The sequence below is a fragment of the Malus sylvestris genome, chromosome 6 (genome assembly GCF_916048215.2).
Source record: "Malus sylvestris chromosome 6, drMalSylv7.2, whole genome shotgun sequence".
Lineage (NCBI taxonomy): Eukaryota > Viridiplantae > Streptophyta > Magnoliopsida > Rosales > Rosaceae > Malus > Malus sylvestris.
This window is the reverse complement of record NC_062265.1, coordinates 30,380,964-30,406,248: the sequence shown is the minus strand read 5'-3', so window position 1 is coordinate 30,406,248 and position 25,285 is coordinate 30,380,964. Positions and strand designations below refer to the sequence as shown.

Sequence of the window (25,285 nt, the reverse complement as noted above, 5' to 3'; positions counted from 1 at the left end):
AAAAATGGAAATACACATCCCACTATTTTAACAAATTAAAATATTTTCAACAAAATAAAACAAATTACAATATTTTCAACAAAAATTAATAATAGTTTTGCCAAAAATTAATAATAGTAACATAGAGAATTAGTGATTAAAACGGTCCATATAAATAAAATGTTATGGTTCAATGAACAAGGAAAATAAATAAATAAATAACTACAACAATATACCATAATTAGTTTTTTGGTTTACCATTATAATTGGTGATTAAACTTTACTCTGTAATTATCAATCAAATTTATATTTGCAACCACAACATAAAATTTTAATTTGAGACCACCTCAAGTCTTGCTTGTGGTCAGCGAGACTGAAATACCTCTACGAGTCTTACCGGTTCCTGAAAGGGATGATAACCGTGGCTTATTACTAGTTGTCTCTCTTGCTTGCCACGTAATAACACTATCATTTGAACACGTGCGTGTCGACATTCACCCCACCTCCAACTCTCTCTCCCTCACTCTCCACCTCCTCCCTCCACTCCTACCCGTAGTTTCTTCTCCAATTCCATATTTTCTCAATTTTCTGTTTGTTTCTCGGGAAAATCTTCAAGCGGACAAGAAAAGGGTCGCCCCGTTAAATAAGTAGCTCGTGTAAGATACCCAGTTCCGATCCTCTCTCGCTATTTTATTTTTATTTTTCATTGACAATCTCAAGGAACAAAACTGTTTCTCTTTTCTTTGTATATGGTTTTCTGGGTAGGTCTTAGATCTTCAAAAGATTGCAGCTTTCTTTTAATTGTTAGACTTCACAAACGCTTATGAAATTGATTCACAAAATTCTTTCAATTTTAATGAAATTTTTTGGTGAAATTTTTGGAGGGGGTTGTATGCGTCACTGGGTATGTCTAATAATTTGGAAAGAAGAAATTTTGGAATCCTATCATTGCTCAAAGTTTGTATCTTCATTATTCTATGCAGAAAACAGTGGCATTGCATTTGTCTGATCATATTGTGATGGCCGAATTTTAAAATTTAATCCCCCCATGAGTGTGATTTTCCAAGATTTCCCATAAGTATGCTTGCATTAACAAACTTTCGGATGATAAAATATGTTAGCTTGGCAATGTAGTATATCGAATTGCAAGGAACCGAGCTTTTGGCTTTTTGTTTAGGGACTTACTATCCAAGTTGAGCTAGTCAGTTTGATGGTAGCTTGTTATGGTTGTGGTCCAACTTTAGGGGAGGCAAAGACCATTTTAAGGAGAGGTCTTAGTTTGTACTTCGGGGTGAGGTACAGGCAATGCATTTAGATTCTGCAATCTGATGTCATTGTCGTACTATGAGCTAATTTGGTGTTAGTATATGTAACAAAAAACTTGTTTAAATTACTTCAAAAAAGTGGTATTTGAAGGCTTTCGACTCGGTGGTTTAGTTTTGTAGGATATGCTGTTAGTTCACAGGCAGTTGGTGTCTTGACAAGCTTTACCTGTCATCTGGAAGATGGTCCTGTGACCCTTAAGTTGCACTTGTGGAAATCTAAGCTCTAATATCATTTTTGATTTTTCTACTTTGTCCTGTTGATTGGTACTGTTGAACTAACGCACGGAGACACTCTGTTAGTTTTAATTGAGGTGGCTTTCTTTCTGCTGCATCATCCAATGAGTATAAAAGTCTCTAACAAAACGCACTACTACATATATAGGCTGGTATGATTAATAATGTAACATAGGTCTGTTTCTTTGATGGTCATGGTTTGTGAAGAACAGTTCCCTGTTTAAGCAGACTTTTAACTTGTTTAGATTGTATCACTGATTTTGTTTATGTAATCTACATATATGTGTTTACCTTGATTTTGGACAACGATTAAAATCTCATGTTTTTGTTACTTCTGCTTCTACATCACCCTTTATTTTTGCGATTCTTGTTGATTTCTGGAAGGTCAGTGTACCCTTTTTCTTGTATATTAGACTGTTTTAGTTTCAACCATTATACAATATATCTAGCTAACCCACCAGACCCTATGGTTATTTAATTTCTTTGAATTTTATTTCCTTGAAAAGTTGATTACTTTAGTATTCTTGTGACAGGTTTGGGAATTTAATTTTAATAAGCTAAGATGTCTTCTCCAAGCAAGCGGAGAGAGATGGATGTCATGAAGTTGTAAGTTGTTTGTTACTATAATACCTCTAACCTTAGCATTCTGTGTTTCTTAAGGTTGGATTTCTCCCTTTGGTTTACCAAATGGGTATCTACAGTCTCTTTGGTAGATGTAGAATCAGGTTGCTAACTTCATCTCTGGTATGATATAAAGGTTTGGAACACTATTTCTAATGCTTTTGTTTTCCTTTCTTTTCTCAATGATTTTCAGGATGATGAGTGACTATAATGTGGAGACAATAAACGATGGGCTAAATGAATTCAATGTGGAATTCAATGGTCCAAAAGAAAGTAATGTCTGACACCCCTGCTTATACGCCTTCATTGCATAGAATTTCATAAGTGTTTATATGTGGGGGCATTAGGCACGTTTAACTGAATTTGGTATCAGACCTGTCTTTGTAACGATCACTCAACTTTGGAAAGTTTTTCATCTTTGTTTTCCTTGTGGTAACTTTATTGCAGTTTACTCTTAGATCAGAAATGCGTTTGCTTCTTATATTTCCACTAGGCTTTTTATCAGCTGAGGCTCTTGGCGTTGTTTTATATGTCATTCTTTTGGTAAACTATAGTCTCTGTGTGATGATGTGGTTGCAGGCCTTTATGAAGGCGGGGTTTGGAAAATCCGTGTTGAGCTTCCAGATGCTTATCCATATAAATCTCCATCTATTGGCTTCATGAACAAGATTTTCCACCCGAATGTTGATGAGCTGTGAGTATTCTTCAGTTTTAGGATCAATTTCACCTCACGTTTCATCCAATTTAATTATTCTCTAGGAACTTTTAATTATTGCTACCAGTGGCACGCCGGCAGATTGGGTCTAAAAAAGGCGGAAGTATAAGTTTATTTAGAAATTTGATGCTGTAATACTGCTGTTGTTATCAAATGCTTGAATAAGTCTCTGGTTTTGAAAACATAGTTTCTAATTTATTTCTTTTGCAGGCAGCAGGACTTTGAGTAATTGTTTATTGGTTATTAACTTGTATGTACTGACAGTTTTTTTTTTTTTTTGGGTCCATAATTGCAGATCTGGTTCTGTCTGCTTAGATGTAATTAACCAATCATGGAGTCCAATGTTTGGTAATTATCATCCCATTTTAGTAAAAATTCTGACCCTTGTTTTCCAATACACTGCTGAAATGTTGGTTTTGTGTCGTTATACTCTCTTCCATGAGCCGGTGATGTTTCGCAGTTCTATTCTGTTTCATTTTTCTTTTTCCTTTCTTCATTTGGTTTTTCTTGGATTTCTCACATATATGGTGATGTTTCTTCTTGATGCAGACCTTTTAAACGTTTTTGAAGTTTTCCTTCCACAACTGTTGCTTTATCCAAATCCTTCAGATCCACTCAATGGTGATGCAGCATCATTGATGATGAAGGACCGAAAACTCTACGATCAGAAGGTCAAAGGTAAAACTTCATCTGCAATTAATATACCTTCCTTTCAGTAATATGCTTAAACTAATAAAAAACAATGCCTAAATTTTTGAAACCTCACCACAAACTCTCTCACAAATAACATAGGGATATTAGGAGATGGACCTTCCAAAGATGAGCGTATGTGTGAAAAGAGCTCTTGATTGTAATTAGATAGTTCCATACCCTCCCTACTTTTTCTTGGTTCCTTTGACCGTGTCTGGAGTTGGAATCCCAATATCGTCTCGTAGCTGTGAGTGTGACTTCTGCAAGATGGTCCACGGACCATGACTTCACTAATTACTAGTCTATCTCCAGTGCCTTGTTCATTGCTTTCGGACTGATACTTGATTACAAGATTCCACTGAATTTTCATAGTAAGTTAGTTCCTTGAGCTTCGAAGATGTTACACGGAGTATTTTTAGAACTTAGAAGCTATTCTTCCTTGGTTGCTCACACAGCATAAGCTAGCAAGAAAATCTTCTATATTCTCGCGGGATTTTTATCATGTAAAGTTTTCTGTTTACATTTTTCCAATGTGATTTGTGGACACAGAGTACTGTGAGCGATATGCAAAGAAGGAGCACATTACCAATACAACACCAGACGAGGAGAGCGATGAGAACATTAGCGACGAGGAAAGCAATTCAAGCGACGATGATATTGCTGGACATGCAGACCCATAGTGAACTGCAGGTGCAGAGGGGAAACATTATAATCCCCCATTACTCGCTTACGATTTGAATTATGTTTACTACCTAAATTTGTACGACCAGATTAAAATTTCTTGTAAAAATTATGAATTTCGTCGAATAATCTGCTTCTGTTGTTGGTTACTGAACTATTTTAATGTTATGAAGAAGCACATTGAATGATGAACATGTAGAAATGATCCAGACACAACTATTTTTTGTGTTTCTTTCAAATTCCTTGAGATGCATATAGACAAACAAAAGCATGCCAAGCAGAATGTATAGCGTTTGTTTTGGTCGAAAAATATATTTGAGTTACTCTGGGGACAAGTTAAGTAACGTTGTCTATGATGAACTTGAGGTTCTCTGTTTGGATCTGCCCTCGAGATTTTGTGTTTGGCTCCACTCTCATCGCGTGTATAAAATAGAAATGACTATACTTGGATACACACTATTTCTAAAATATACGACCTATTACGTGACTCGATACTATTGCAACACCTGTCCATTTAATATTCATGATCAAACACCAATTCCAATTTCTAATCATAACCAAACACCTCTTTTTTTCAGTTTTCTCTTACCCGTGCCGTTGCAAATTGATCAGCCTCATCTTCTTCCATGTCAATCAAAATAAAACCTTCCATGATTCGCTGCCACCTTCCTCCCCCGCTGCCATGGGTACCACGACAAACAAGGGGACGAGTTGGGGGCGGAGTCGACAGAGGTGACAGGGTTGTGTCGACGGAGGAGAAGGGGTCGGAACAACGGAGGCAACACAATAAGGGAGAGTGATGCCTTGATGTGCCATTTGCCATGCTCATCCATGGTTGACTTGTCTTCAACTTAACCTAGTCGGTCACAAATCACAATCTTATACCTATATTTAAGCAAATTATAAAACAACATTAAAACTAATTGAAAGTTACAGCCTTGGCACTTGGAAATTAGTATTGTCTAGTTCAGAAATTAGGGAAGTAATCCGATTTGGAGGGTCTTTACAAGTCACTATAACAAACAATACTTGATGAACATATGTCAATACTAGGACCATGGTACCATCATTAATCCCGGAAAAAATAATATTTGGCTCCTTACATGTAATAAATCATTCTACATTACAAACAATGATAGTTTGATATGTGCATAAACTTTTGATCGGGTTTTAATAAGTGATGTAATTGAGATCCTCTCTGGATTTCTGTATCTGGAAGATTTAAACTACTTATTTTAAATCTTCTGGTCCTAACTAGTTCATCCCAGTGGCCCACATTACGTAAACCAAAAGACCAATCTCTCTCTCTTCAACGGCTGAATCTCCAAATTCTTGAGCTCTGAACACAATGATTTGGTGAGGATCTCGACTCATAAGTGATATATACATGTGTCCGAAGTACAAATAACCGTGTTCTTTCTAGGAAGGCTATTGAAAAAGACATGCCATAAAAAAATTGACCGTTTAAAACTGCCGGCAAATATTCTTTTTAAAATTGGTAGAATTTAGTGCAATTTGTTATGAGCTTTACAAACACACACAGAAATTTTCAAACTCTCTGTCGGTGTTTATCCAATTGGCACCAAGTGGTTCCATCAACAAACTTCAACATTTCCATTTGTTCCTTTCTTCTTGTTCTTGCAATTTCAATCAATAAATCTTACTTCATAAGGAAGATACACCAAATCTCAAAGCCATTTATTTCCCACACAAAAAAGACTCTAATTTATACATAAAAAAAAAACACAAAAAATGGATCGGATTTCCATTTGGGCACTCGCCATTTTGATCATTCTCGTTATCATTCCAATGGCGGATTCAGAAGATCAAGAGTGGACTCAGATCAAGCAAGCCCTGGTGCAACTCATGGACAAACTCTCACCGGCCAATGCAACGTCCAGAGACGGAAATTGGGGTTGGAACATGAGCTCGGATCCTTGCATAGATAAATGGGAAGGTGTGACGTGTGACAGAAAGAATTCTGTCAAGAAAATAGTCCTCGAAACCTCGAATTTAACGGGAGTTCTTGATGCAAACTCTCTCTGCATGGTGAAGTCTGTTGGTGTTGTGAGCCTGAAGAAGAACAACATAACTGGTCTGCTCTCAGAAGACATTGGCAATTGCAGAGATTTAACTCACTTGTACATAAGTGGGAACGACTTTTCAGGTGAGCTTCCGGAGTCTCTCTCGCATTTGAATAATCTGAAAAGGGTTGATATCTCCAACAACAACTTCAATGGTGTGCTTCCTGATTTCGCAAAGATTTCAGGGTTGATATCTTTTCTTGCTCAGAACAACCGGCTTGATGGGCAAATCCCGGATTTTGATTTCTTCAACCTCAAGGAATTCAATGTCTCCAACAACAACTTCAGTGGCTCTATCCCTGATGTCAATGGCCTATTCGGAAAAGATAGCTTTTCGGGTAATCCTAAGCTGTGTGGAAAGCCACTGCAAAATGCCTGCCCTCCTGCAATACCAACTTCCGTAATGCCAAAGAAATCGAAAAAGTCCTCATCCGAAAAGCTGTTACTCTTCTCAGTATGCATAGTTCTTGGCCTGGTTGTCGTTTGCTTCTTTCTCTTTAAACTTTCCATAAAAAAGAAGATCAGAGAAGACAACGAAAAGGGCGGAAATAAAAAGATCGCGGCAAATGATGCTGCTAGCACTGTGCCTAGCACTACTATTTCTTCTGGTGAGTTGATGGCTGGTGGTGGTCATAAGATGGCAGAGTACTCGTTATCATCTGTTGAAAGCGGAATGGCTCCACCACTCGTAGTTCTCACAAGTCCATTGCTGAGGGGGTTGAGTTTCGAGGATTTGCTCCGAGCTCCTGCTATATTGCTTGTCAGAGGGAAGAATGGAAGCCTCTACAAAATCATGCTTGATCGAGGGGTTAACTTGGTTGTGAAGAGGATCAGGAACAGTGGGATTTCGAGGGAAAAATTCAAGACTCGGTTGACACAAATCGATCAGGTTAAGTGTCGAAATGTCTTGCCAGCTGTTGCATTCTACTGTTCCAGACAAGAGAAGCTCTTGGTTTATGAGTATCAGCCTAATGGCAGTCTCTTTAACCTTCTTCATGGTAAGCTAAGCTCGATGTGATCAATTTTTTGCTATATATCTCAAATCCTAAGGCTTGGGGACGGGAAATTTCCTAACATAACTGGTTATTGTACTATCCTCTCCACACGCTCTGGAGCGCCTGTGAAAAGGCTTTTCTTACCGCATGTATTTTGTTTACGATCAATAAAGTAAATTTAATCGAATTGCTCATGATTTTTCGGTGTCACACAGGATCTTCAAATGGACAAATATTTGACTGGGGAAGCAGACTAAGTGTTGCAGAAATCATAGCTGAGTCATTGGCATTCATGCACCAAGAGCTACATGAACATGGCATTGCTCATGGCAACCTAAAGTCCATGAACATTTTGTTCAACATGTCCATGGAGCCCTGCATCAGTGAATACGGAATAATGGAGATTGAAAATCAAGACCAGTCACACCTTTCGCCAAACAGCGGGATTGAAAGTTCGAAAGCTGGCCATGCAGGAAGCACGTTCAAGGGTGATGTCTATGGATTTGGTGTGATACTACTTGAGCTTCTGACAGGGAAGCTGGTGCAGCAAAACGGCTTGGATTTGCCCAGGTGGGTACACTCGGTAGTTAGTGAGGAGTGGACTGTCGAAGTTTTTGACGAGGCTTTGATCCAAGAAGGTGCAAGTGAAGAAAGGATGGTGAAATTGTTGCAGGTAGCAATGCAGTGCATAAATGAGAGGCCAAGTATGAGTCGAGTTTCGGCGATGATTAAGTCGATCAAAGAGGAGGAGGAGAGATCTGTGTCTTCTGATCCATAAAAAAAATAAAAAAATAAAAAATAAAAAACATTTCAGAAGTTGCAGCTCACTTGTTGGAGGAATTTGATTTCAAACGTGTTTGTGTTGGGGTTATTAGATGATGATATTGTTGTTGACCTTGTCTTTGTGATGAGAAAATTCAAACACGGGGAGATGGAGTCACTGTATAGACCAAAAGGTAAAACAAAATGGACTGATTCAATATCCACAGGGAGGCAACAGGATCCTCTTCGGATCCTTTTGGTGAGAATTCTGAAGATCTGTAAATTGTATTCCTTCATCGTACATCGTGTGATCAGCGATGTACAATGAATGGATATGATTCATGGATTCTGGGGATCCTTGGGATCCTCACAAAGAGGATTTGGCGAGGATCCGGATTCCACAGGGAGTCCTAAATGTCTGAATATGTGTCATACAATGTACAACCCTCTACCTTATATGATTGTTAGATTTAAGGGTGGTATCTGTACGATTATCGTACCAAAATTCATGTACCAATTACCATACCAAACTTTTGGTATGACAAAATCTATTACCATTATTGTACCAAACTTTCAGTATACTGAATTTCAGCATGCCAAATAGTTCGATTGACATGGTATAGTAATGATAATTACTACTTTGTTTTGGGCCATTCTTTTGGGCCAAAATTTGATTTTTTTTTTCCAACCCAATTCAACACCCAAACATGTTTTGGCCACTCCCTTTGAGTATCTAAAACTTTTTTATTTAATTATGAGAATTTTATAGAGATTCATTTAAGAAACAAAAAGTAAATAGATGAAAGAATTGCTGAAAGAACCCAATATCCCTAAAAAAAAATTAGTACAAAGATTCCTAAATTTCATCTCTACATTCTTTAAAATTGTACAAAACTAACTTGATACACGAAGCCAGGGAGAAAGACATCTCAATTTGATGAAGGAGAAGATGAGATGGACTTCGGAGAGAGATAGTCGCCGGAACTGGAGCAACAGAGATGAAGTCGGTGGCTAAATGAGTGAAAAGATGAAAAGTTGCAGTACAAAAAGGCTTAGGTTTTTTTTTTTGGAAAAGTAGAGATTAAAGGTGAGATGATGAGATAAATGACTAGAAAAAAAAATATAAAGTGCATATATAATGATAATAATACCTAATTATATATAAATGAATAAATAAATTATATAATATTAATAGTAGTGGTACGGTACGGTATACCATTGGTAATGGTTTTGAATACTATTACCGTACAAAAAATGTATGGTACGATACAAATACTGTACCATTACCCATGGTACAAATTTTTTGGCACAACTTTGGTATGGTATGGTTGGTAATTCGATTGGTATAGTAATTTGGCAAAAAATTCCACCCTTAGTTAGATTACATGATAAAACACGTGAAAATGTATATAGAATTTTAAGAGAAACGGGCCGAATGTTCCACTTTCAACATATTGATATTGTCTCTAACTTGGTAATTATTACCTGCCCAATTAGTCAGGTATGAGGTTTTATCACATAATGTCTAAAGGGGGCCCACCCAATTACGTGACAATACAAGCCCGTCCCTTAGCACTAATACCATGTAGAATTTTCAGATAGACGGGCCGATGACCCCACTACCAACAATAGCGATACTGTTCTCAACTTGGTAACTACTACCTGCCAAATCTGTTAGGTGTAAGATTTTATCACACAAGGCATCGGTGTTAGTTGGAGTAGGATAATTATATTTAAACTTTTTTTTCTTTCTTTTCCGATGTGAGATATTCAACATTATGTTCTATAACTAACTGTATACAATTATGTATCTATTTCTCTCATCACATTATAATGCGAGAAAAACTCTAGAATCTCTACTCTGACCTGCTTGCTAAGTGGTTATCAACTAACATCAGACGAAATTAGTCAAACCAATAGAGGTAGCATTCCAAAAACATGATTAGTCATAATCACCTGTGTTAAGTGGATACAATCATGGATATGATTAGGTATTAATAATTGCCAGGAAAAGCAAATGTAACCCTACCTTTTGATTTTGTCCAACCTCTGAGACTTCTGTTTTGTCATCATTTCAAAGCCAGGAAAAGCTTGTTTGGTCATTGGGGCTCAGACCCGATACAGTAAGGTGAAATATTTGCCTTTTTACCTACTGTTTTTACTTACCTACTTCATATTTACAGTGGTAGATCTTTCAGAGTTTCATGCCAGGATTGATGGAAAATTGCCTGATTAGTGGGAGGATTATCATCATTGATGGATTAAGGATAATAGTTATGATTAATCGTGATGAGAAAGAAGTCGCACTGATCACTTTTGGACAATCAAAACTGAGTGGTTGATGGACCTCCTTCAGCTTTTCAATTTTATGTGGCATAGGTCTATATCACCATACATATGAGGGAGACAAGTCTAATGCTTTTCTTAGGTTTGTCCGGGATGGTGCCCTACAGTTTTAGTTCATCAGCGTAGTAATTTATAGAGAAAAACTTCACCATCGTAAATCACATGTCACGTGACGAGAGATAGAGGATAGAATTTTATTTCATGCAAGTATTGCATTATGGAAAACTGTAAGCTACTAAAAGAAAATTTTGGACGGGCGGCCCAACCTCGTCTTTGTGCGATCTCACAAGAAAGAGGGATTTTCGCAAGAATGATGTGGTTGGGCTTCTTCATCCAAGACTTTTTTCGTTGTTAATCTTGTGATTTTAGGTCTTGTAGAGTTTTGATTTTTCTTGAGTATTTACAGACATTCATTGCTGACACATATTTGACCGTTGGAATTAATCTAATAATTTAAGCTCAATTTTTTCTTAAGCACCTACCGAAACACGATACCAAGTTACCAACACATATTTGACGATTAGATTTGATCCAACGCCCTAAACTTAAATATTGTAGTTGCTCAAGAAAAATTGAAAGTTAAGAAGTGTCTTCTGTATCACAATGGGCTAAAGAGCCTGTGGCGTTTTCTTTCTCGACAAAACACTTCACGCATCACTCTGCCAGTCTTCCTTCTGACACTTCTGTGGCGCAAAAAGGATTCAAATCAGACCGTCCAGACCCCATCATCACCAACCAAAGACCTCATCAGTTTCTAGTTATGGTCTCCATTCGCACCCTCCACATCCAAAGGTAGGTCCTTTCCAATTCTACCAGCTCAATAATTCTTCGACAACCAAATTTAAACCTCTCAATTTTCCACAAAACAACATTATCTCTTCACACATATGAGTACTTAATTTGATTAGGTTTCTGGTCAGCATTGCATTCGTACTTGTAGATTTGAGTACTTTGCTCACCCTTTCCAGCGTCTAATCTGAGGAACCCAGAAAGAGTACTTTGTTTTGAGCAAAACCCATCTCCTAAAATGTCTAGGAAACTCCATGGATTGGAGCAAAAAGATGGTAATTTGATATATCCACCCCCCTCATTGATATCCCCACCAATACCATCTTCTTCTTCTTCTTCATCTATTGGCAGTATCAGTCCGGTGCTTCTTCTAGTTATAGTAATTGTAGCTGTTATGTTTTTCATCTATGGGTTTGCTCATTTGCTTTGGAGATGTCTCACAAAAGGGTCATCTTCCACCTCAATCTTCCATTCCAATAGATACCCAGAAACCTCTGGCTCTCGAGCTATCCAAAGGCAGCTTCAGCAGCTCTTTCGGCTTCACGATTCGGGCCTCGATCAAGCCGCCATTGATTCTCTCCCTGTGTTCTTCTGCAGAGACATTGTTGGTTCAAAGGAGGAGCCATTTGATTGTGCAGTTTGTCTGTGTGAGTTTTCTGACGAGGACAAGCTGAGGTTGCTTCCTGTGTGTGGCCATGCTTTCCACATTGATTGCATTGACACTTGGCTTCTTTCGAATTCGACGTGCCCCCTTTGTAGAGGAACCCTTTTGGGGTCTGGGATTTTGTTGGAGAATCCAGTGTTCGATTCCGGCGGTTCTAGGGAGATGTCAAATGCGGTTGTGAGTGATGGGGAGAACATGTGTTCGAGCGGTCGGAAAGGTTTGGTTATGGAGGAAAGTGTTGGTGAAAAGAGGGTTTTTTCTGTGAGGCTTGGGAAGTTCAAAAGCTTGAATGAAGGTGGAGAAAGTGGGGGGAAAGTGGGGGAGAGCAGTAGGTGTAATTTGGATGCTAGGAGATGTTACTCAATGGGTGCATATCAGTATGTGGTTGGCGATTCAAATCTGCAAATCGCATTGTCCCATGATTGTGATGTCAAGCTTGCCAAAGAGGGAGTTAGTAATGGGAGCTTCTCAGTTAATGGGAATTTGGAGGGGAAGAAAATCAGTGGCAGGCATAAAGGTGAGAGCTTCTCGGTTTCGAAGATTTGGCTTTGGTCTGCAAAGAACAGATTCCCGGGTTCTTCGAATGCTCAAACCGGTTTGCCTCCTTTTCGTGTAATTTCTCCCATCAATGCTGAAACATGAAATGTACAATTACGCTTAGTAGTAGTTATGCTTTTTTTGCTATTTCGTTGTACGACAGATGCTTAATTGTAAGTTCAATTTAGCAAGAGCTTTGTTTAGCAGAGGTATTTTGTCAAGCCTCTCATCCCATAGTAGCCATACTGCCTGCGTACTCTCGGTTCTACTCAGCCTCGTCCTCGTTAAGGAATTTTGTCAAGCATCTCATCCTATACTAATCATGTTCAATGAGAATATTAAATAAACATTACACCATTCATATGTTTGGTTTGAAGTTTTTGGGCTATATACAAGCGAGGCCCAAATTCTATTTATTTCCTTGAATCGAGTCGTTTTTCTCCCCCTTCCCCTTCCTTTTCCCTCTCTTTCTCTCACAGGCAGTCAGTCTCCGAGTCGAAACTCGGCCGTGATGAAGCCTTTGCCGTCGACATCAGCGGCGATCACCATAACTGGAAGTCACGCGGCTTCGACATCATGCAGCATATCTGCAACGTGATAACAGGAGATACGGAGATATGAAGGATCGGATGTCGCTGACATTCAACAACTTTGAGAAAGAAGCCAAGGGTGGTTCGTGATGAAATTGAGGTTCCGTATAAAATCAATTGGCAATACAGGAGTAGCCAAGATCATATAAGCACGTAACAAATCTTATCCCTTACTGATGTTGGACAACTCTCAATACGTCCCCGCACGTGTGGTGGATTTTCAAGCTTACACGTGAACAACAACTGGATGAAATAGAGCACGTATGGCTGTTGGGCTTCACACGTGGACAACCTTGCTCTGATATCATGATGAAATTGAGGTTTTACTGTAAAATCAATCGATAATATGAGGAGTAACCCAAGATTATATAAGCACATAGTAAACATTATCCATGTAGGACAACTCTCAACAGTTCGAGAGTGTAGTTGCAAAGGTGGTGAGCATTAGAAAATAGCGTCAGCTTGGTATCATGTAACTTATCCCCCACTGTATTTCCGAGAAGACACGCACTGCCTTAGCTTTTCCATGGATTGTGGTGGGTGATATTAGGAGCATGTGGCTCACCCACTCAGTTCTAACTCTCGTTTCTTTGCTTCCTCTGAGCATTTGATCTGCCATGGCGGCCACCTGCACCATCAAATCCTTCACCTGTTGGTCACCCACGGGTGCGTTTGGTACGCAGACGGAACGGAACGGAACGGGACGGGACGGGACGGAACGAAGGTGTAATTTTTGAAAAAGACATGGGATATATTTGTCTTAAAATGGTAAAACATTGTGTTCCACAGACGTGGAACAAACCCGTTCCAGGGGGGGGAGGTGGGACGCAAAAACACCCAAAATCTGTCCCGTGGAACAACCCGTTCCACCCATTTTTGGCGCACCAAACGCGGGACGGAACGCCTCGTCCCATTCCGTCCCGTCCCGTCCCACGTACCAAACGCACCCGCCACATGTCCTGCAATTTTTGTTTCCACTAGTTTTTTTTTCATATAGCCTTCAATTTTCTCTAAATTTACCCAACTCAGCCTTTTTTTTTTTTTTTACTCCTGCTTTCTAGTTCATAAATGGAGTATGTGGGGCAAAAAATTATCTCAAAAATTCACATAAGTGGACTTTTATTTTAGAAAGATTAGATTGTCATCATTAAATGGGTAAGGCTCTCAAGCATTCCCACGCACATCTCAACATCCCTGAAAATTCAAGCAGCGAACAACAATAGTTCCCAATTCATGGAGTTGAAAAGTCAAAGGTATTAAAGATAAGAATTAATTACCAAATCCAATCTTTAATACAATCCTAAATGAAGACCAACACATCGAGTAGAGGAAATTGTAATTATGATCCCTCAACTTTAACCTAATTGGAGTAATGGTCACTCAACTAAAAATTCATGACCATTAGTCTCTTAACTCTTCAAAACGTGCAGCTATAGTCATTTTCGTTAACTCCGTTATAACTTCTGTCAAAATGAGTCACGTGCTACAGACGTGAGACTGAATCAAGAGGCAAAGATGGAAAACAAAATGAGAAATATTGTAGCAATGGTCTCTCAACTTTAACCCAATTGGAGAAATGTTCCCTCAACTTTAACCTAATTGTAGCAATGATCCTTCCAACATGACTCAATTTGACAAAATTCTGACTGAGTTGACGAAAATGATCATAGCTACATGTTTTGATAAGTTAAGGGACCAATGGTCATGAATTTTTAGTTGAGGGATCATTACTCTAATTAGGTTAAAGTTGAGGGACCATTGCTGCAATTTTCTCCATTAAGTAAGAATCCCTATCACCATTAATTAAGGATATTTCCAGCATCATTCCAAGATATTATCTCCTAATTAATATCTTGAAATTTTCTTTTCCTTGTGCATCCTACGAATGACATAACTTGGCCAATAGAAAGCCTCGTGTGCAGGGCAAAACCCAACACCTGCCGGCCACCTCCTCCTATATATACCTTCTTCTCCACCAAATTTTGGTAAGCTTTTATTACGCATACAAGCCCTAAACACTCACTATTTTCAAAGAAAACTTAGGCATTGTAGATCAATTGGCCAACCCCCCCTCCCCGTGGGTACGTGAGGCTTTGGTCGTTGATCAAATATGCTAATTTTTTTTGTAAGTACAAATTCGTCAAGACTGAAGACCGTTGATTTTTGCTACCGCAAAGCAGACAAACCTCATAATTCTAAATCAGTTGCTTTCCAGTTGGAAAATAAATTCATACAAAAAAATATAAATTAAAAATAGAGATGATGATAAAGCAAGCAGCAATTCAATTTAATTGCGGAGGCGATAATTTGTTTTTCTTTTCATTTATTGGAAATTTGCTTAAATCCCAATGGACCCAAAATTCAGCAAATTGGGTTACCCTGGAGGGTGGCAGAGAAAACTATGGGCCAGAAGTGTGGGTGTCGAAAATTTTTAACAGAGGAAGAAAGGTAAAAAGGGGTTTTAGGAGAGGTAGAAGTGAAATAATAATAGTGAGTTTAGTGAGGTATTAAAACCTTAAAAACCAAAAATGCTACTCTTACAACATTTTTTATACCGTATTTTTATCTCTTTAATAAAAATGTAATTCACATGTGTTGGTGTGCCCCACCGTACAATTTAACGTCAATTTTCGTAACAACATTATGCAAAAAAACATGAGTTGGCAGAGATCCCATTGAGTTTCTCATGTCGCATTACTCCTTAAAAACCTTGTTTTGAGTGTTTGAAGTCCACATGATAGTTAATAAGTGCAAAAACAAACCAAAGACGACAAGCGGAGAATATAGCTAGCATTCCTCGAAAAGTTATTAAAAGCATACACTGAATCGATTAGTTTTGATTGTTTAGAAAAGCAACACTAATTTTATTTTATTTTTCTGCAAACAAGTTGACACTAAATTACAATGCCAGGAAAAGTAGTCTTGTCCTCTAATAATAAAATTAATTTGTATTTAGCAAAATTGCAAAACAATAATATAAAAATATTTATTAATTTCTAGGAAATCCTCCAAAATCTGCACGATATTCATCAACTGGTTTCATATTAATTTGACAATCCTTCATAGTATCTGACAATTCTATACACCCAGCAACAACCACAATCCTATCGAAAAAAAAAACCAAAAAACAAATTAAAAAATTAAAATATTACTACGAGATCAACCAAAACGATAAATAAAAATAAAATAAAAAAGGCGGCGCCACGTCAACGTCACGGTCAACCTTTCCACCCTCCGAGCCAGGTCACTGACTAGCCATTCCAGCTAAATCATAGATTTTCACAAAACATCCCTCCCTTCCCCCCCCTCCCCCCCCCCCTTCCCGGAGCACGATAGCCGTCGCGGCGAAATTTCTTCACCCGTACACCGCCACGTCTGTGCCCGATTCCGTCAAACCCCCGGACTTTGCCGGTTGAGGAAACGAGGCGTACCGGACCGAGAAATTCCGGAACCCCACGACTTCGTCGTCCTCGTCGACGGGGCCCTCGTCGAAGTTCAGAGCGTAACTCAAGGGATCGTATTGGAATTTCCCGTGATTGCTGGCGCCGGCGCCACGGCCTATGCTTCTGCTTCGGTTGAATCGGCGGATGAAAGTCTTCCACCTGGGGCCGGCGACGATCTCGGACCACTCTCGAAGCTTGTACAAGGCCCTGATGCCTCGGGACCACCACCGGTCATCGTTTTGGGAGGTCCGCATCCGCGACCACGACGACGGAAAACAGAAGCAGCAGCGCGAACTTGTTCCTCCATGGCCTATTGACTCCATGTCAATGTCCTCCATGACTAACGAAGAGAGAGAGAGAGAGAGACAGAGAGAGAGAGGGGCTTTGGAAAACCCCCAATTGAGAAATTTCGTGGCTCTCTGCGGAACGGGGTGTTTATACAGGTGCCGTTGAGAAACGGAAGTTTGTACGGAAGCATGAGGTGACCGGGGACTGCCGGTGACCATTCTGACTTTTCTGTGCACGGTACGACCTGTCGTGTGGTGAATGGTGAGGTTCCAGTTGTGCCGTACAATTATGATTTTTTTAATCTGATTTGACGTAACGATAATTATCAATTATTATATGTTTTAGAGTGGAGGAACCTAACTTACTGGCATAAAATGGGGAAAAAAAATTTCAGGCTTACGTAGAATGAAATTATGAAAGTGAGACCCTATAAATTAATTGTCGATTTATAGAATTTTATCTTATGATTCATATTATAAATTACTTTATAAAGATTGTTCTTACAAAAAAATCAATTAAAATTAAGTTTATTTAATCATCAAACTGTATAAAAATAGATGAACGAATTGGTGAAAACATTACGAAAATGGTCTATGTATTTGTTACAATTGATTGACAAAATGACCGTAGATGATTCCACCAAATCCAATCCTTCAAGAGCGGGGAATAGCAACCAAAGGTAATCGTTCACAAGGCTAGCTTGTTAAATTGCTAAGTCGTGTAACAAACAATCTTTGTTCCTTCTGCCTTGATGCCTTCGTCTTTCGACTTTAGGGCTAGCTTGGTCTTCTTTAATAAATGGGTATTCAATGAGTGACGCTGCAAAAAAAGGGATGCTCATGCCTTACCTTAATTTTCTCATCAAAATGTAAGATGATCTTTATAGTGTAATTTATAATATGAACGATTTATAATCTTAAAATTCTATGATTCGAACACAAAAAGCTTTAAGTGGAAATTCATAGAGCTTTGAGAATAAATTCCTCCTCCTTCTTGAGTAATAAACAAGAATACTGCTGTTGTAGGTGACGGTTGGGGAAGGAACATGTGGGTCCCAATTAGGTGAACTGACAAGAAACTTAGATAGAAAGAAGAAGAAGATGAACGGTGGTGATTAGGCATGATCAATTCCAGTGCTGCCATAGTCATAGACCAATCATTCTACCATTTTTGTTCTTCATCTTTTTTTTCTTTCCGTTTTAGTATTTTTCTTTTTAGTATTATGATGAGTGTGTTAAATACGTGTATGTATTCTAGTTAATTTCTAAATTAATATGGTTATTAGAATACAATGACATATTTACGGAACGAAGAAACAAATTGGTTGTGAACTCTTCATTTTCGAAATTCAAACATAACATATTTCTCCCTTACAAATGTAAAAAAAATACCACTAAATCTAATACTAAATAACTGATTATTTAGGAACATGAGAGTAGGAAAAAAGTAAACAAATTGGCACCAACCATATTGGTTGAGAGAATTTGAGGTAAAGCGTATGGAGGAGGACAAATTGGGCACTGAGGCCAACTGAAAACGACATCAGTCAAGCCTCTTAGCTTAAAACGACCAGAGGGAAACAAAAATATTATGCCACATACGACATATTCAAAGTACGAAAAATCTTATGCGAACAAGTCTAACTCTGATGATCTCTCTAATCCATCACATTTTCCAAGCCTGTGAAACATAAGAGATTTGGAGCCGAAAAGGTATGAAGAAAATGCATGAACACGGAAAGAACATGGAGAGATTACACAACTGAATCAATCCAGTCACTTTGCGCCGGAGTTGATGCAGCAGCAGCACAGATTTTATCCGAAAAAGATGTACCGGCATGACACTGACATTTCGTGCCGGGATTGATGCAGCAGCCGCACAGTTTTTATCGGGAAAAGATGTGCCGGCATGACACTGAGTGGTTAAGTGAACAACAAAGTGTTATTGGACTGGCTATATGAATCATAAAACGTCATTGCACTCTGTTTTGTGCCAAGTCTTTCGTGATGCTAGGCCTAGGCCATGATAATCACTTTTCAATACACCTCCCCCCCCGATCAAGAACAGCTCAAACAAAGTTGTATCATAATATGTGTCTACTATATATAACCAGGTAAGGTAAGATCAGAACCAGTGCACTTCCAAAACAAGCATTTCCGGTGTTCTAGCAATCGAATAGCGGTTTGAAGGGAGACTACCGCGCTCGACGATAAGCACCTGTTATTTGAATTCTGAGTCTTTTCGTCTTTGATTTGTATTAGCGGAAGCTCACTCGACTTGGTAATAGTTGTATTACTCGACTTGCTTACTGCTCAAACTATCGAGCATTGAAAAACGTAGTTCATTAAGTAAAAACCAAAAATCGAAACACTTCAGTAATATGATGTAACATATACCAAAGAAGAATATAACAAGATGCAGTTTCTACTAGCCCTCTATGACGAATTGAAGTCCTGTTGTTTTGTTTAAGATTTCAATCAAGGGAAAAAAATGAAAATTGGCAAAATTGGCGCTTTTGTCAAGCGGTAATCAAGTGGAGGGCAAATTCAAATTCTAGTATTCGCTCGTCAAATTTGTTGGATTCACATAGTTGTGCAGTCACACATGAAGAACACGGCTAACCTTTTAGGGGATGATTCGAACCCAAAAATTCTCGAGCCACATTTTGAGATGAAACGAAAAGAAGTTAGAACATACTTAAGGCTTTTCCACAATATTTGAATGAGATTCTAAGCAAACTACTTGAAAAAACCACATTCTTCTGACCTACTGTGAAAGGCCTAACCTCCGAAAGGTTGATTTTACCCCCCAAGACGTGTAAAACGACACAAAACCTCAAATTTCGCCTGTTGATGTTAAAGAATTATCTTTGTTTAAGATCCTAAGCAAACTACATGAATTGAATTGGCAAAACTGAGACTATAATTCCTTGTGAAAGCTCCTAAAAACGACATAAACTACAATTGTCATTTGGGACTGTAAATTATAATTTACTACACTTCCATCTCCGTTCAGAACGTGAGGAGTGTTGCCAGAGACAACTTGCGGTAAAAACTATGATTTCACAAAGAAAAGAATCAAGTATCATGCAAGTACAAAGCCACTTCAAATTTACAAACAAATGATGGCCTTTGAATCTATCTGTAAAAACTACTATTGATGAAATAGAAAACAAGTTTTAACCTGTGAACTAAGAAGGTAAATCCCATCTAGTTGACGAGAAATTTTTCAGTATGCCGGAAACACGATCTGGTACACAAAGTGACATAATATCATTAGTTGGAAATTTTCGGTTTTCAAGTTTCCAACCAATTAGTGTCTTAAACTTTGTATACCGGACCATTTTCCCGGCACACTGAAGAATTTCTCCTTGTTGACATCGCACCGCATATTCCATTCGTAACCATTGACATCTCCAAATCCGCAGTAATCCTTTTGTGATCATCGTTCTCTTTGAAAGAAACACCCAGAGCAGCATCATGTCCGGCTTTCCACCATGCAAAGAATAGGTTAGTGTATCAAAGCATAAAGAGTTAATCCGCGATTCCTTTGTGTGTACTTGTATCATCAGAAGAAAAGCATCCGTCGATGTTCTTCACTACCCTAGGCAGGTTGATGAACAGTGGCAGCTCATTCATCTAAGATAATATTCTCGAAAGGGACTTGAATTTCCCCACTGCCCCTTGGCTTGAGACTTGAATCGGTTGCCAGGCCTTTAAGCAATGTGACGACATCCGCTGTATCATCAAGGTAGTACCTGGCTTTACTAGGTTTTTGTCCGACAGTGCATGCAAAGATCTCGGGAGCTGCAACTTGAGATGAACTATACGTTGTGTAGCTTGTGCTCGATATGCTTTCAAACATGTCCTCGTCTGATCTATCATCCCCGATGCACAGCACAAAATCTGGCGCATTCCCATTACCGATCATCGTGGAAAGAACTTTCTGTGCAACTAAACCTTTAGTAACTCCCTGCAGTTTAAGAAGCCACAAGACATCCTTTAGGCCACAATACAAACAGAGAAATGCAAAAGTGAGGAAAGAACATTGAGAACGTATATACCTGTGGCTTTACTTCGACAATATGCTGGCCCTTTTTAACAACTACAGGCTCATTCGCAAGTACATTTTCAAGATGATCCAGCAACTCCATGGCCTGGCACGATCCAAAATCAGGATCAGCATCTAGATGGTGCCAAACCAAGGCGCTCTCCTTGCTCTCTATGTAGGAGCCATCGGTCGCCTCTGTATATAACTTCATCACAGGTTCTGCAATTTGCTTCCAGTCAAGATCTATGGCTAAGGAACTGGTTTCCCAGCTGGACGTGCTATTCCATCTGTGACATGATAGAAGTGAATGAGGAATCAACACAAGTATAGACAAAACTAGTAGTCACAATGAAGTATATAAGTAAATTTATACGCACATGTAAGAACATACCTCATGAAGTATCCATGCTCAGCTGCTATACCGAGATTCTCACATTGAGCAAACCATTCGCTAAGTGAGTTTTGACCCCTTCCGCTCACTATAAACACAGTGTTCTTGGGGTCGCTGCAAAGGTTCTTCAGAACAGAAATGACTTCGGGACTGGGGTTCTTAACAATGGAAGATTCAGGCATTATCGTTCCATCATAATCCAAAAATATTGCCCTCCTGTTTGTCCTCTTATATGCAGAGAGGATATGGTCAATTGAAAGTTTCCTAAAACTCGGAGAAAGTGACAAAATTCTGAAATTCAGACCAAAACCAATTCCCCAGCAACGTTTTCTGTAGTGATCTTTGCATGCTCGCTCCAAATCCTGTATAAAACTGCGGGACCAGTAAGCCACATCGTGGGAGCTAACATACCGAAAATGTTTCTCATGCCGCAACTGCTTTTCCAAATCAGGCATTGTGAGAGCCACGTTGAGTGCATCAGCCACAGCTTCAATGTTCCACGGGTTCACCCTGATAGCTCCACTCAAAGATGGAGAGCAACCTATGAACTCTGAGACAACGAGTGTACTTGTACGAGGGGAATCAGAGGCAACTCCAATAGCTTTATCCACGTTTTGATTACCCTGCCTGCAAATGATGTACTTGTAGGGGACCAGGTTCATTCCATCCCTCACAGCATTAATGATGCAACATTCTGCCAAAGAATAATAGGCAGCCTTCTCATAAAAAGGAACGCTACGGTCAATCAAAACAACTGGTTCGTAGCCTGGGAATCCAAAGACTCGGTTTATCCTTCTGGTCACTGAATATGTTTCCCTTTTTGCTTCCTGAACATCTTTCCCTGTGCTTCTTGCAGGATTTAAAATTTGAACCAGGACTACCTTCCCCCGCATCTCCGGGTGCTGCATCAAAAGCTGTTCCATGGCCATCAACTTTAGACTGATGCCTTTAAATATGTCCATGTCATCGGCACCAACAATGATTTTCTTCCCCTTGAACTGCTCTTGAATCTCTTTGGCCTTCATGGAACAAGAGGGATGATTTAACGCAGATTCAAGTTGGCCCATGTGTATCCCCACCGGCAGAATCTTAATGTACACTGTGCGGCCAAAATATTCAAGTCCTATGTAGCCCCGCTTAGATTCATATTCAAGACCAAGCATTCTACTACAGCAAGAAAGGAAGTGACGAGCATAATCAAACGTGTGGAATCCAATCAGATCTACATTTAGCAGTGCTCTCAGAATTTCATCTCGGACAGGAAGGGTCCTGTAGATTTCTGACGAGGGGAAAGGGGAGTGGAGGAAAAAGCCAAGCTTAACTCGTGTAAAACGCCTTCTCAAAAATGTTGGAAGAAGCATAAGGTGATAGTCGTGAACCCATACAATATCATTTTCAGGATTGATCACCTCCATAACTTTATCGGCATACATCTTGTTTGCAGAAACATATGCCTGCCAAAGATGCCGCTCAAAGCGATTACTATGGTCCGGACACATTGGCAGCATGTAGTGAAAGAGAGGCCACAAATATTGCTTACAGAACCCATGATAATAATTCTTATGCAGCTCGGAAGGAAGGAATGTCGGCACACAATTAAACTCCTCCAGCAGTTTCTGCGAAACTTCTTCTTGCTCACTTGCATCTATGTCAACCTTCAGAGAACCGACATATATAACCACAGTACCAGATGGAAAACCATCTTTGAGTTGCAACAAAACTGGATCCTCATCCAAACTGAAGTTCCATTTCCCAGATTTTGCATCCTTCTGAGCATGTAGAGGGAGAAAATGCGCCACAATGATCTTCTTCTCACATATTTCCGAAGGAGGAACACTTATATCTTCATCAACACCGTCACTACTTTTTACATCAGGAATAACTCCTTCAACAGTCATCACCCTTGGGAGGTTTCTAGGAGTCTGAGGGAAATTCAACACGTCCCCGGATGACAACTCCAACAAACTAATGCACGATCTTGAGAACATTATTGCGGTTGTGCGCTGTTACGCCAGTTTAATGACTTGGATTTCTATATAATCTACAATCAAGAATTTTGTGCAAAGTAAGAACCTATAAGAAATGCAGGAAAAGACTAATATTCAATTAATTATCATGGGACAGAACATTATTAGTAATGGGTGCAGCATCCGATCCCTATCTCTAGACAAAGAAGATCACAAAGCATAGCAGATTGAGCAGATTGAGCAGATTTCTAATGAAAACACCATTATTACAGAGCGATTTGTAAAACCATTTGCATCTAATTTCACAAAAAAGTATGAACTTGCTCGAAGTTCTGCAATACTTTTCAACTACTGCACATTTTAGAAAGTTAAATCTGACGAACCGATTTGGCTATCTATTCCAACTAAATTGAAGAAATCAGAGCATACCCAATAACAAGAGGAGATCATCATCCAAACCCATATACAGAAAACCATAAAAAATAATATAAAAAAATATAATACAAAAATACTAAATGGAAGCAATATACTAAAATGTATGCATATAAATACCTCGTTTATAAACTTACAAGCAGATTCTGCATCAATGGTGTTTTTCACATCCTAAGCCATTTCTAAAATCTTCAATTAACAAAAATGATCTTCAAATCAACTTCTCAGAGCAGCGAAATCGAATTATTTCCGAAATAAAAAAAAAAAAGTTGCAGTTTAAATTTTATCCATAAAACATGAACTTCACACACACATATATATACACATATATATCCTCATTTGCATCAAGCTTATCTGTTCAAACATAACAGACGCAAGGAATAATTTCCAATAAATGCAAATACATATCTGGTTCGGCTATTATTCAAAGGATTCGTCCTTATCTCCGATCATTATTCATATTCTCACGTAACAAACTAAAACAAGTACAAATTAAAATCCAAAAACCATTACTTATCACTGCAGCTTTTGCAACTTTCGCTCCATTTTTCTCAGCAGATTTAATTCACAAAAGTATATTTTGATAATATTCTACCTTAAAACTCAAAACTTTTTTCGATTTAATAATTACCATGATATATTTTACCTTAAAGATTCAAACTTTTATCTATTTAGTATTTAACTCGATGCAAAACACACCCTTTGAGCAAAAGATTTTATCTTTCTCGATTAAAATATAAATTTTCTATGCGAACAAACATAACTGGGGTGATTGGAAGTAAAGAGATTAACCTGAAATGAAGTCGGATTGATCCAACCAAAAAGCTATGTGAAGAGAAAATATCCTGCGAAAACAACTTACGCATTTAGAGATTGAAGACAAATCCCAACAACTGTTTTCTGTTTGGTTGCTGAGAAAATAGAAGAAAACAGCTGTGTCATTTCATAGAAACTGAATCATAAAGCCAACTCCCAACAACCCAAAAAAGCACAAGTATTGATTTCCCTTAAATTATCAGCAACCCAGAAAAAAGAAAACTCACTGTACAACTCGGAGCTGTTTGCAGAGGGAGAGAGAGAGAGAGAGAAATGGATAAAGAGACCGTGTTTGATATTTTTTTTATATGGGAAAGAGACCAGGAGGAGGAGGTGTATGTTAGGTTGGAAACCGGTGAGATTTGTGAGAGTTTTTAATGGTTTCGAAACTGACTAATAATTTAAGAAAAAGAAATATTTATCGGAAAGATTTGGATGGAGCTCCGTTTTGGGGTTGTTTTTTAAGTGCTTAAATTGTTTCGTTCAACAAAGGAAGCTCGTGGAGCCTCGAGAGGCAGATTAATAGGCGTAGAAAGTCAAAAAAGAAGATATATATGGAGAGATTTAGAGAGAGAAACAAGATAAACAAGATAGAGATAGAGAGATAGAGAGCTAGAGAGAGAGAGACTATGGTTATGGTTGGGTTGCAAACTCCTGGTTGGTTTTACGTTATAGTCCTGTGCTGTGCCTTTCTTCTTTCACTAATGTCACCTCCTTTCCATCTTTATTTCATATCTACCCCTTACTCCGAGAAATTTTTTATTGTAACGGGAACACAAGTGATACACCATGTATTTTAATAGAAGTTGTGAGAAATTTTATTTTTTAAGTTATTAACATTTTAGCACATATATTCCACCATTTGTATAGTGGCACGTGATGTACC

The 25,285-nt window shown here is 38.7% G+C and overlaps 4 protein-coding genes and 1 pseudogene across 7 annotated transcripts; 3 read left to right on the top strand and 2 right to left on the bottom strand.

Annotated features, from left to right (window-relative positions):
* The first annotated feature begins 468 nt into the window (after positions 1-468).
* Positions 469-4,437, top strand: LOC126626224 (ubiquitin-conjugating enzyme E2-23 kDa-like). 2 transcript variants are annotated; one of them, XM_050295466.1, is made up of 7 exons: positions 469-635; positions 2,072-2,144; positions 2,353-2,432; positions 2,739-2,853; positions 3,170-3,222; positions 3,424-3,552; positions 4,114-4,437. In XM_050295466.1, exons 2-7 carry the CDS (start codon positions 2,101-2,103, stop codon positions 4,242-4,244), a joined length of 552 nt encoding a protein of 183 aa, XP_050151423.1. In that variant the 5' UTR covers positions 469-635; positions 2,072-2,100; the 3' UTR covers positions 4,245-4,437. The 2 variants fall into 2 exon arrangements, with proteins under 2 accessions (XP_050151423.1, XP_050151424.1); XM_050295467.1 differs by lacking the exon at positions 469-635 and adding an exon at positions 693-1,615.
* A 1,384-nt stretch (positions 4,438-5,821) lies between these two features.
* Positions 5,822-8,111, top strand: LOC126625608 (probable inactive receptor kinase At2g26730; annotated as a pseudogene).
* A 2,892-nt stretch (positions 8,112-11,003) lies between these two features.
* LOC126626223 (RING-H2 finger protein ATL46-like) lies at positions 11,004-12,785 on the top strand. The gene has a single exon (XM_050295465.1). The coding sequence runs from the start codon at positions 11,460-11,462 to the stop codon at positions 12,525-12,527; it is 1,068 nt and encodes a 355-aa protein (XP_050151422.1). The 5' UTR covers positions 11,004-11,459; the 3' UTR covers positions 12,528-12,785.
* Positions 12,786-16,037: 3,252 nt separating this feature from the next.
* Positions 16,038-16,878, bottom strand: LOC126626222 (uncharacterized). The gene has a single exon (XM_050295464.1). It carries the CDS (start codon positions 16,791-16,793, stop codon positions 16,368-16,370), a length of 426 nt encoding a protein of 141 aa, XP_050151421.1. The 5' UTR covers positions 16,794-16,878; the 3' UTR covers positions 16,038-16,367.
* A 2,907-nt stretch (positions 16,879-19,785) lies between these two features.
* LOC126626221 (probable alpha,alpha-trehalose-phosphate synthase [UDP-forming] 10) lies at positions 19,786-24,995 on the bottom strand. Of its 3 annotated transcripts, none has more exons than XM_050295461.1 (5): positions 24,627-24,995; positions 24,376-24,494; positions 21,185-23,225; positions 20,807-21,080; positions 19,786-20,715 (listed from the first exon to the last, which is right to left on the bottom strand). In XM_050295461.1, exons 3-5 carry the CDS (start codon positions 23,170-23,172, stop codon positions 20,374-20,376), a joined length of 2,604 nt encoding a protein of 867 aa, XP_050151418.1. In that variant the 5' UTR covers positions 23,173-23,225; positions 24,376-24,494; positions 24,627-24,995; the 3' UTR covers positions 19,786-20,373. The 3 variants fall into 3 exon arrangements, with proteins under 3 accessions (XP_050151418.1, XP_050151420.1, XP_050151419.1); XM_050295463.1 differs by having other exon boundaries at positions 24,446-24,494; XM_050295462.1 differs by having other exon boundaries at positions 24,376-24,428.
* Between the last annotated feature and the right edge of the window lie 290 nt (positions 24,996-25,285).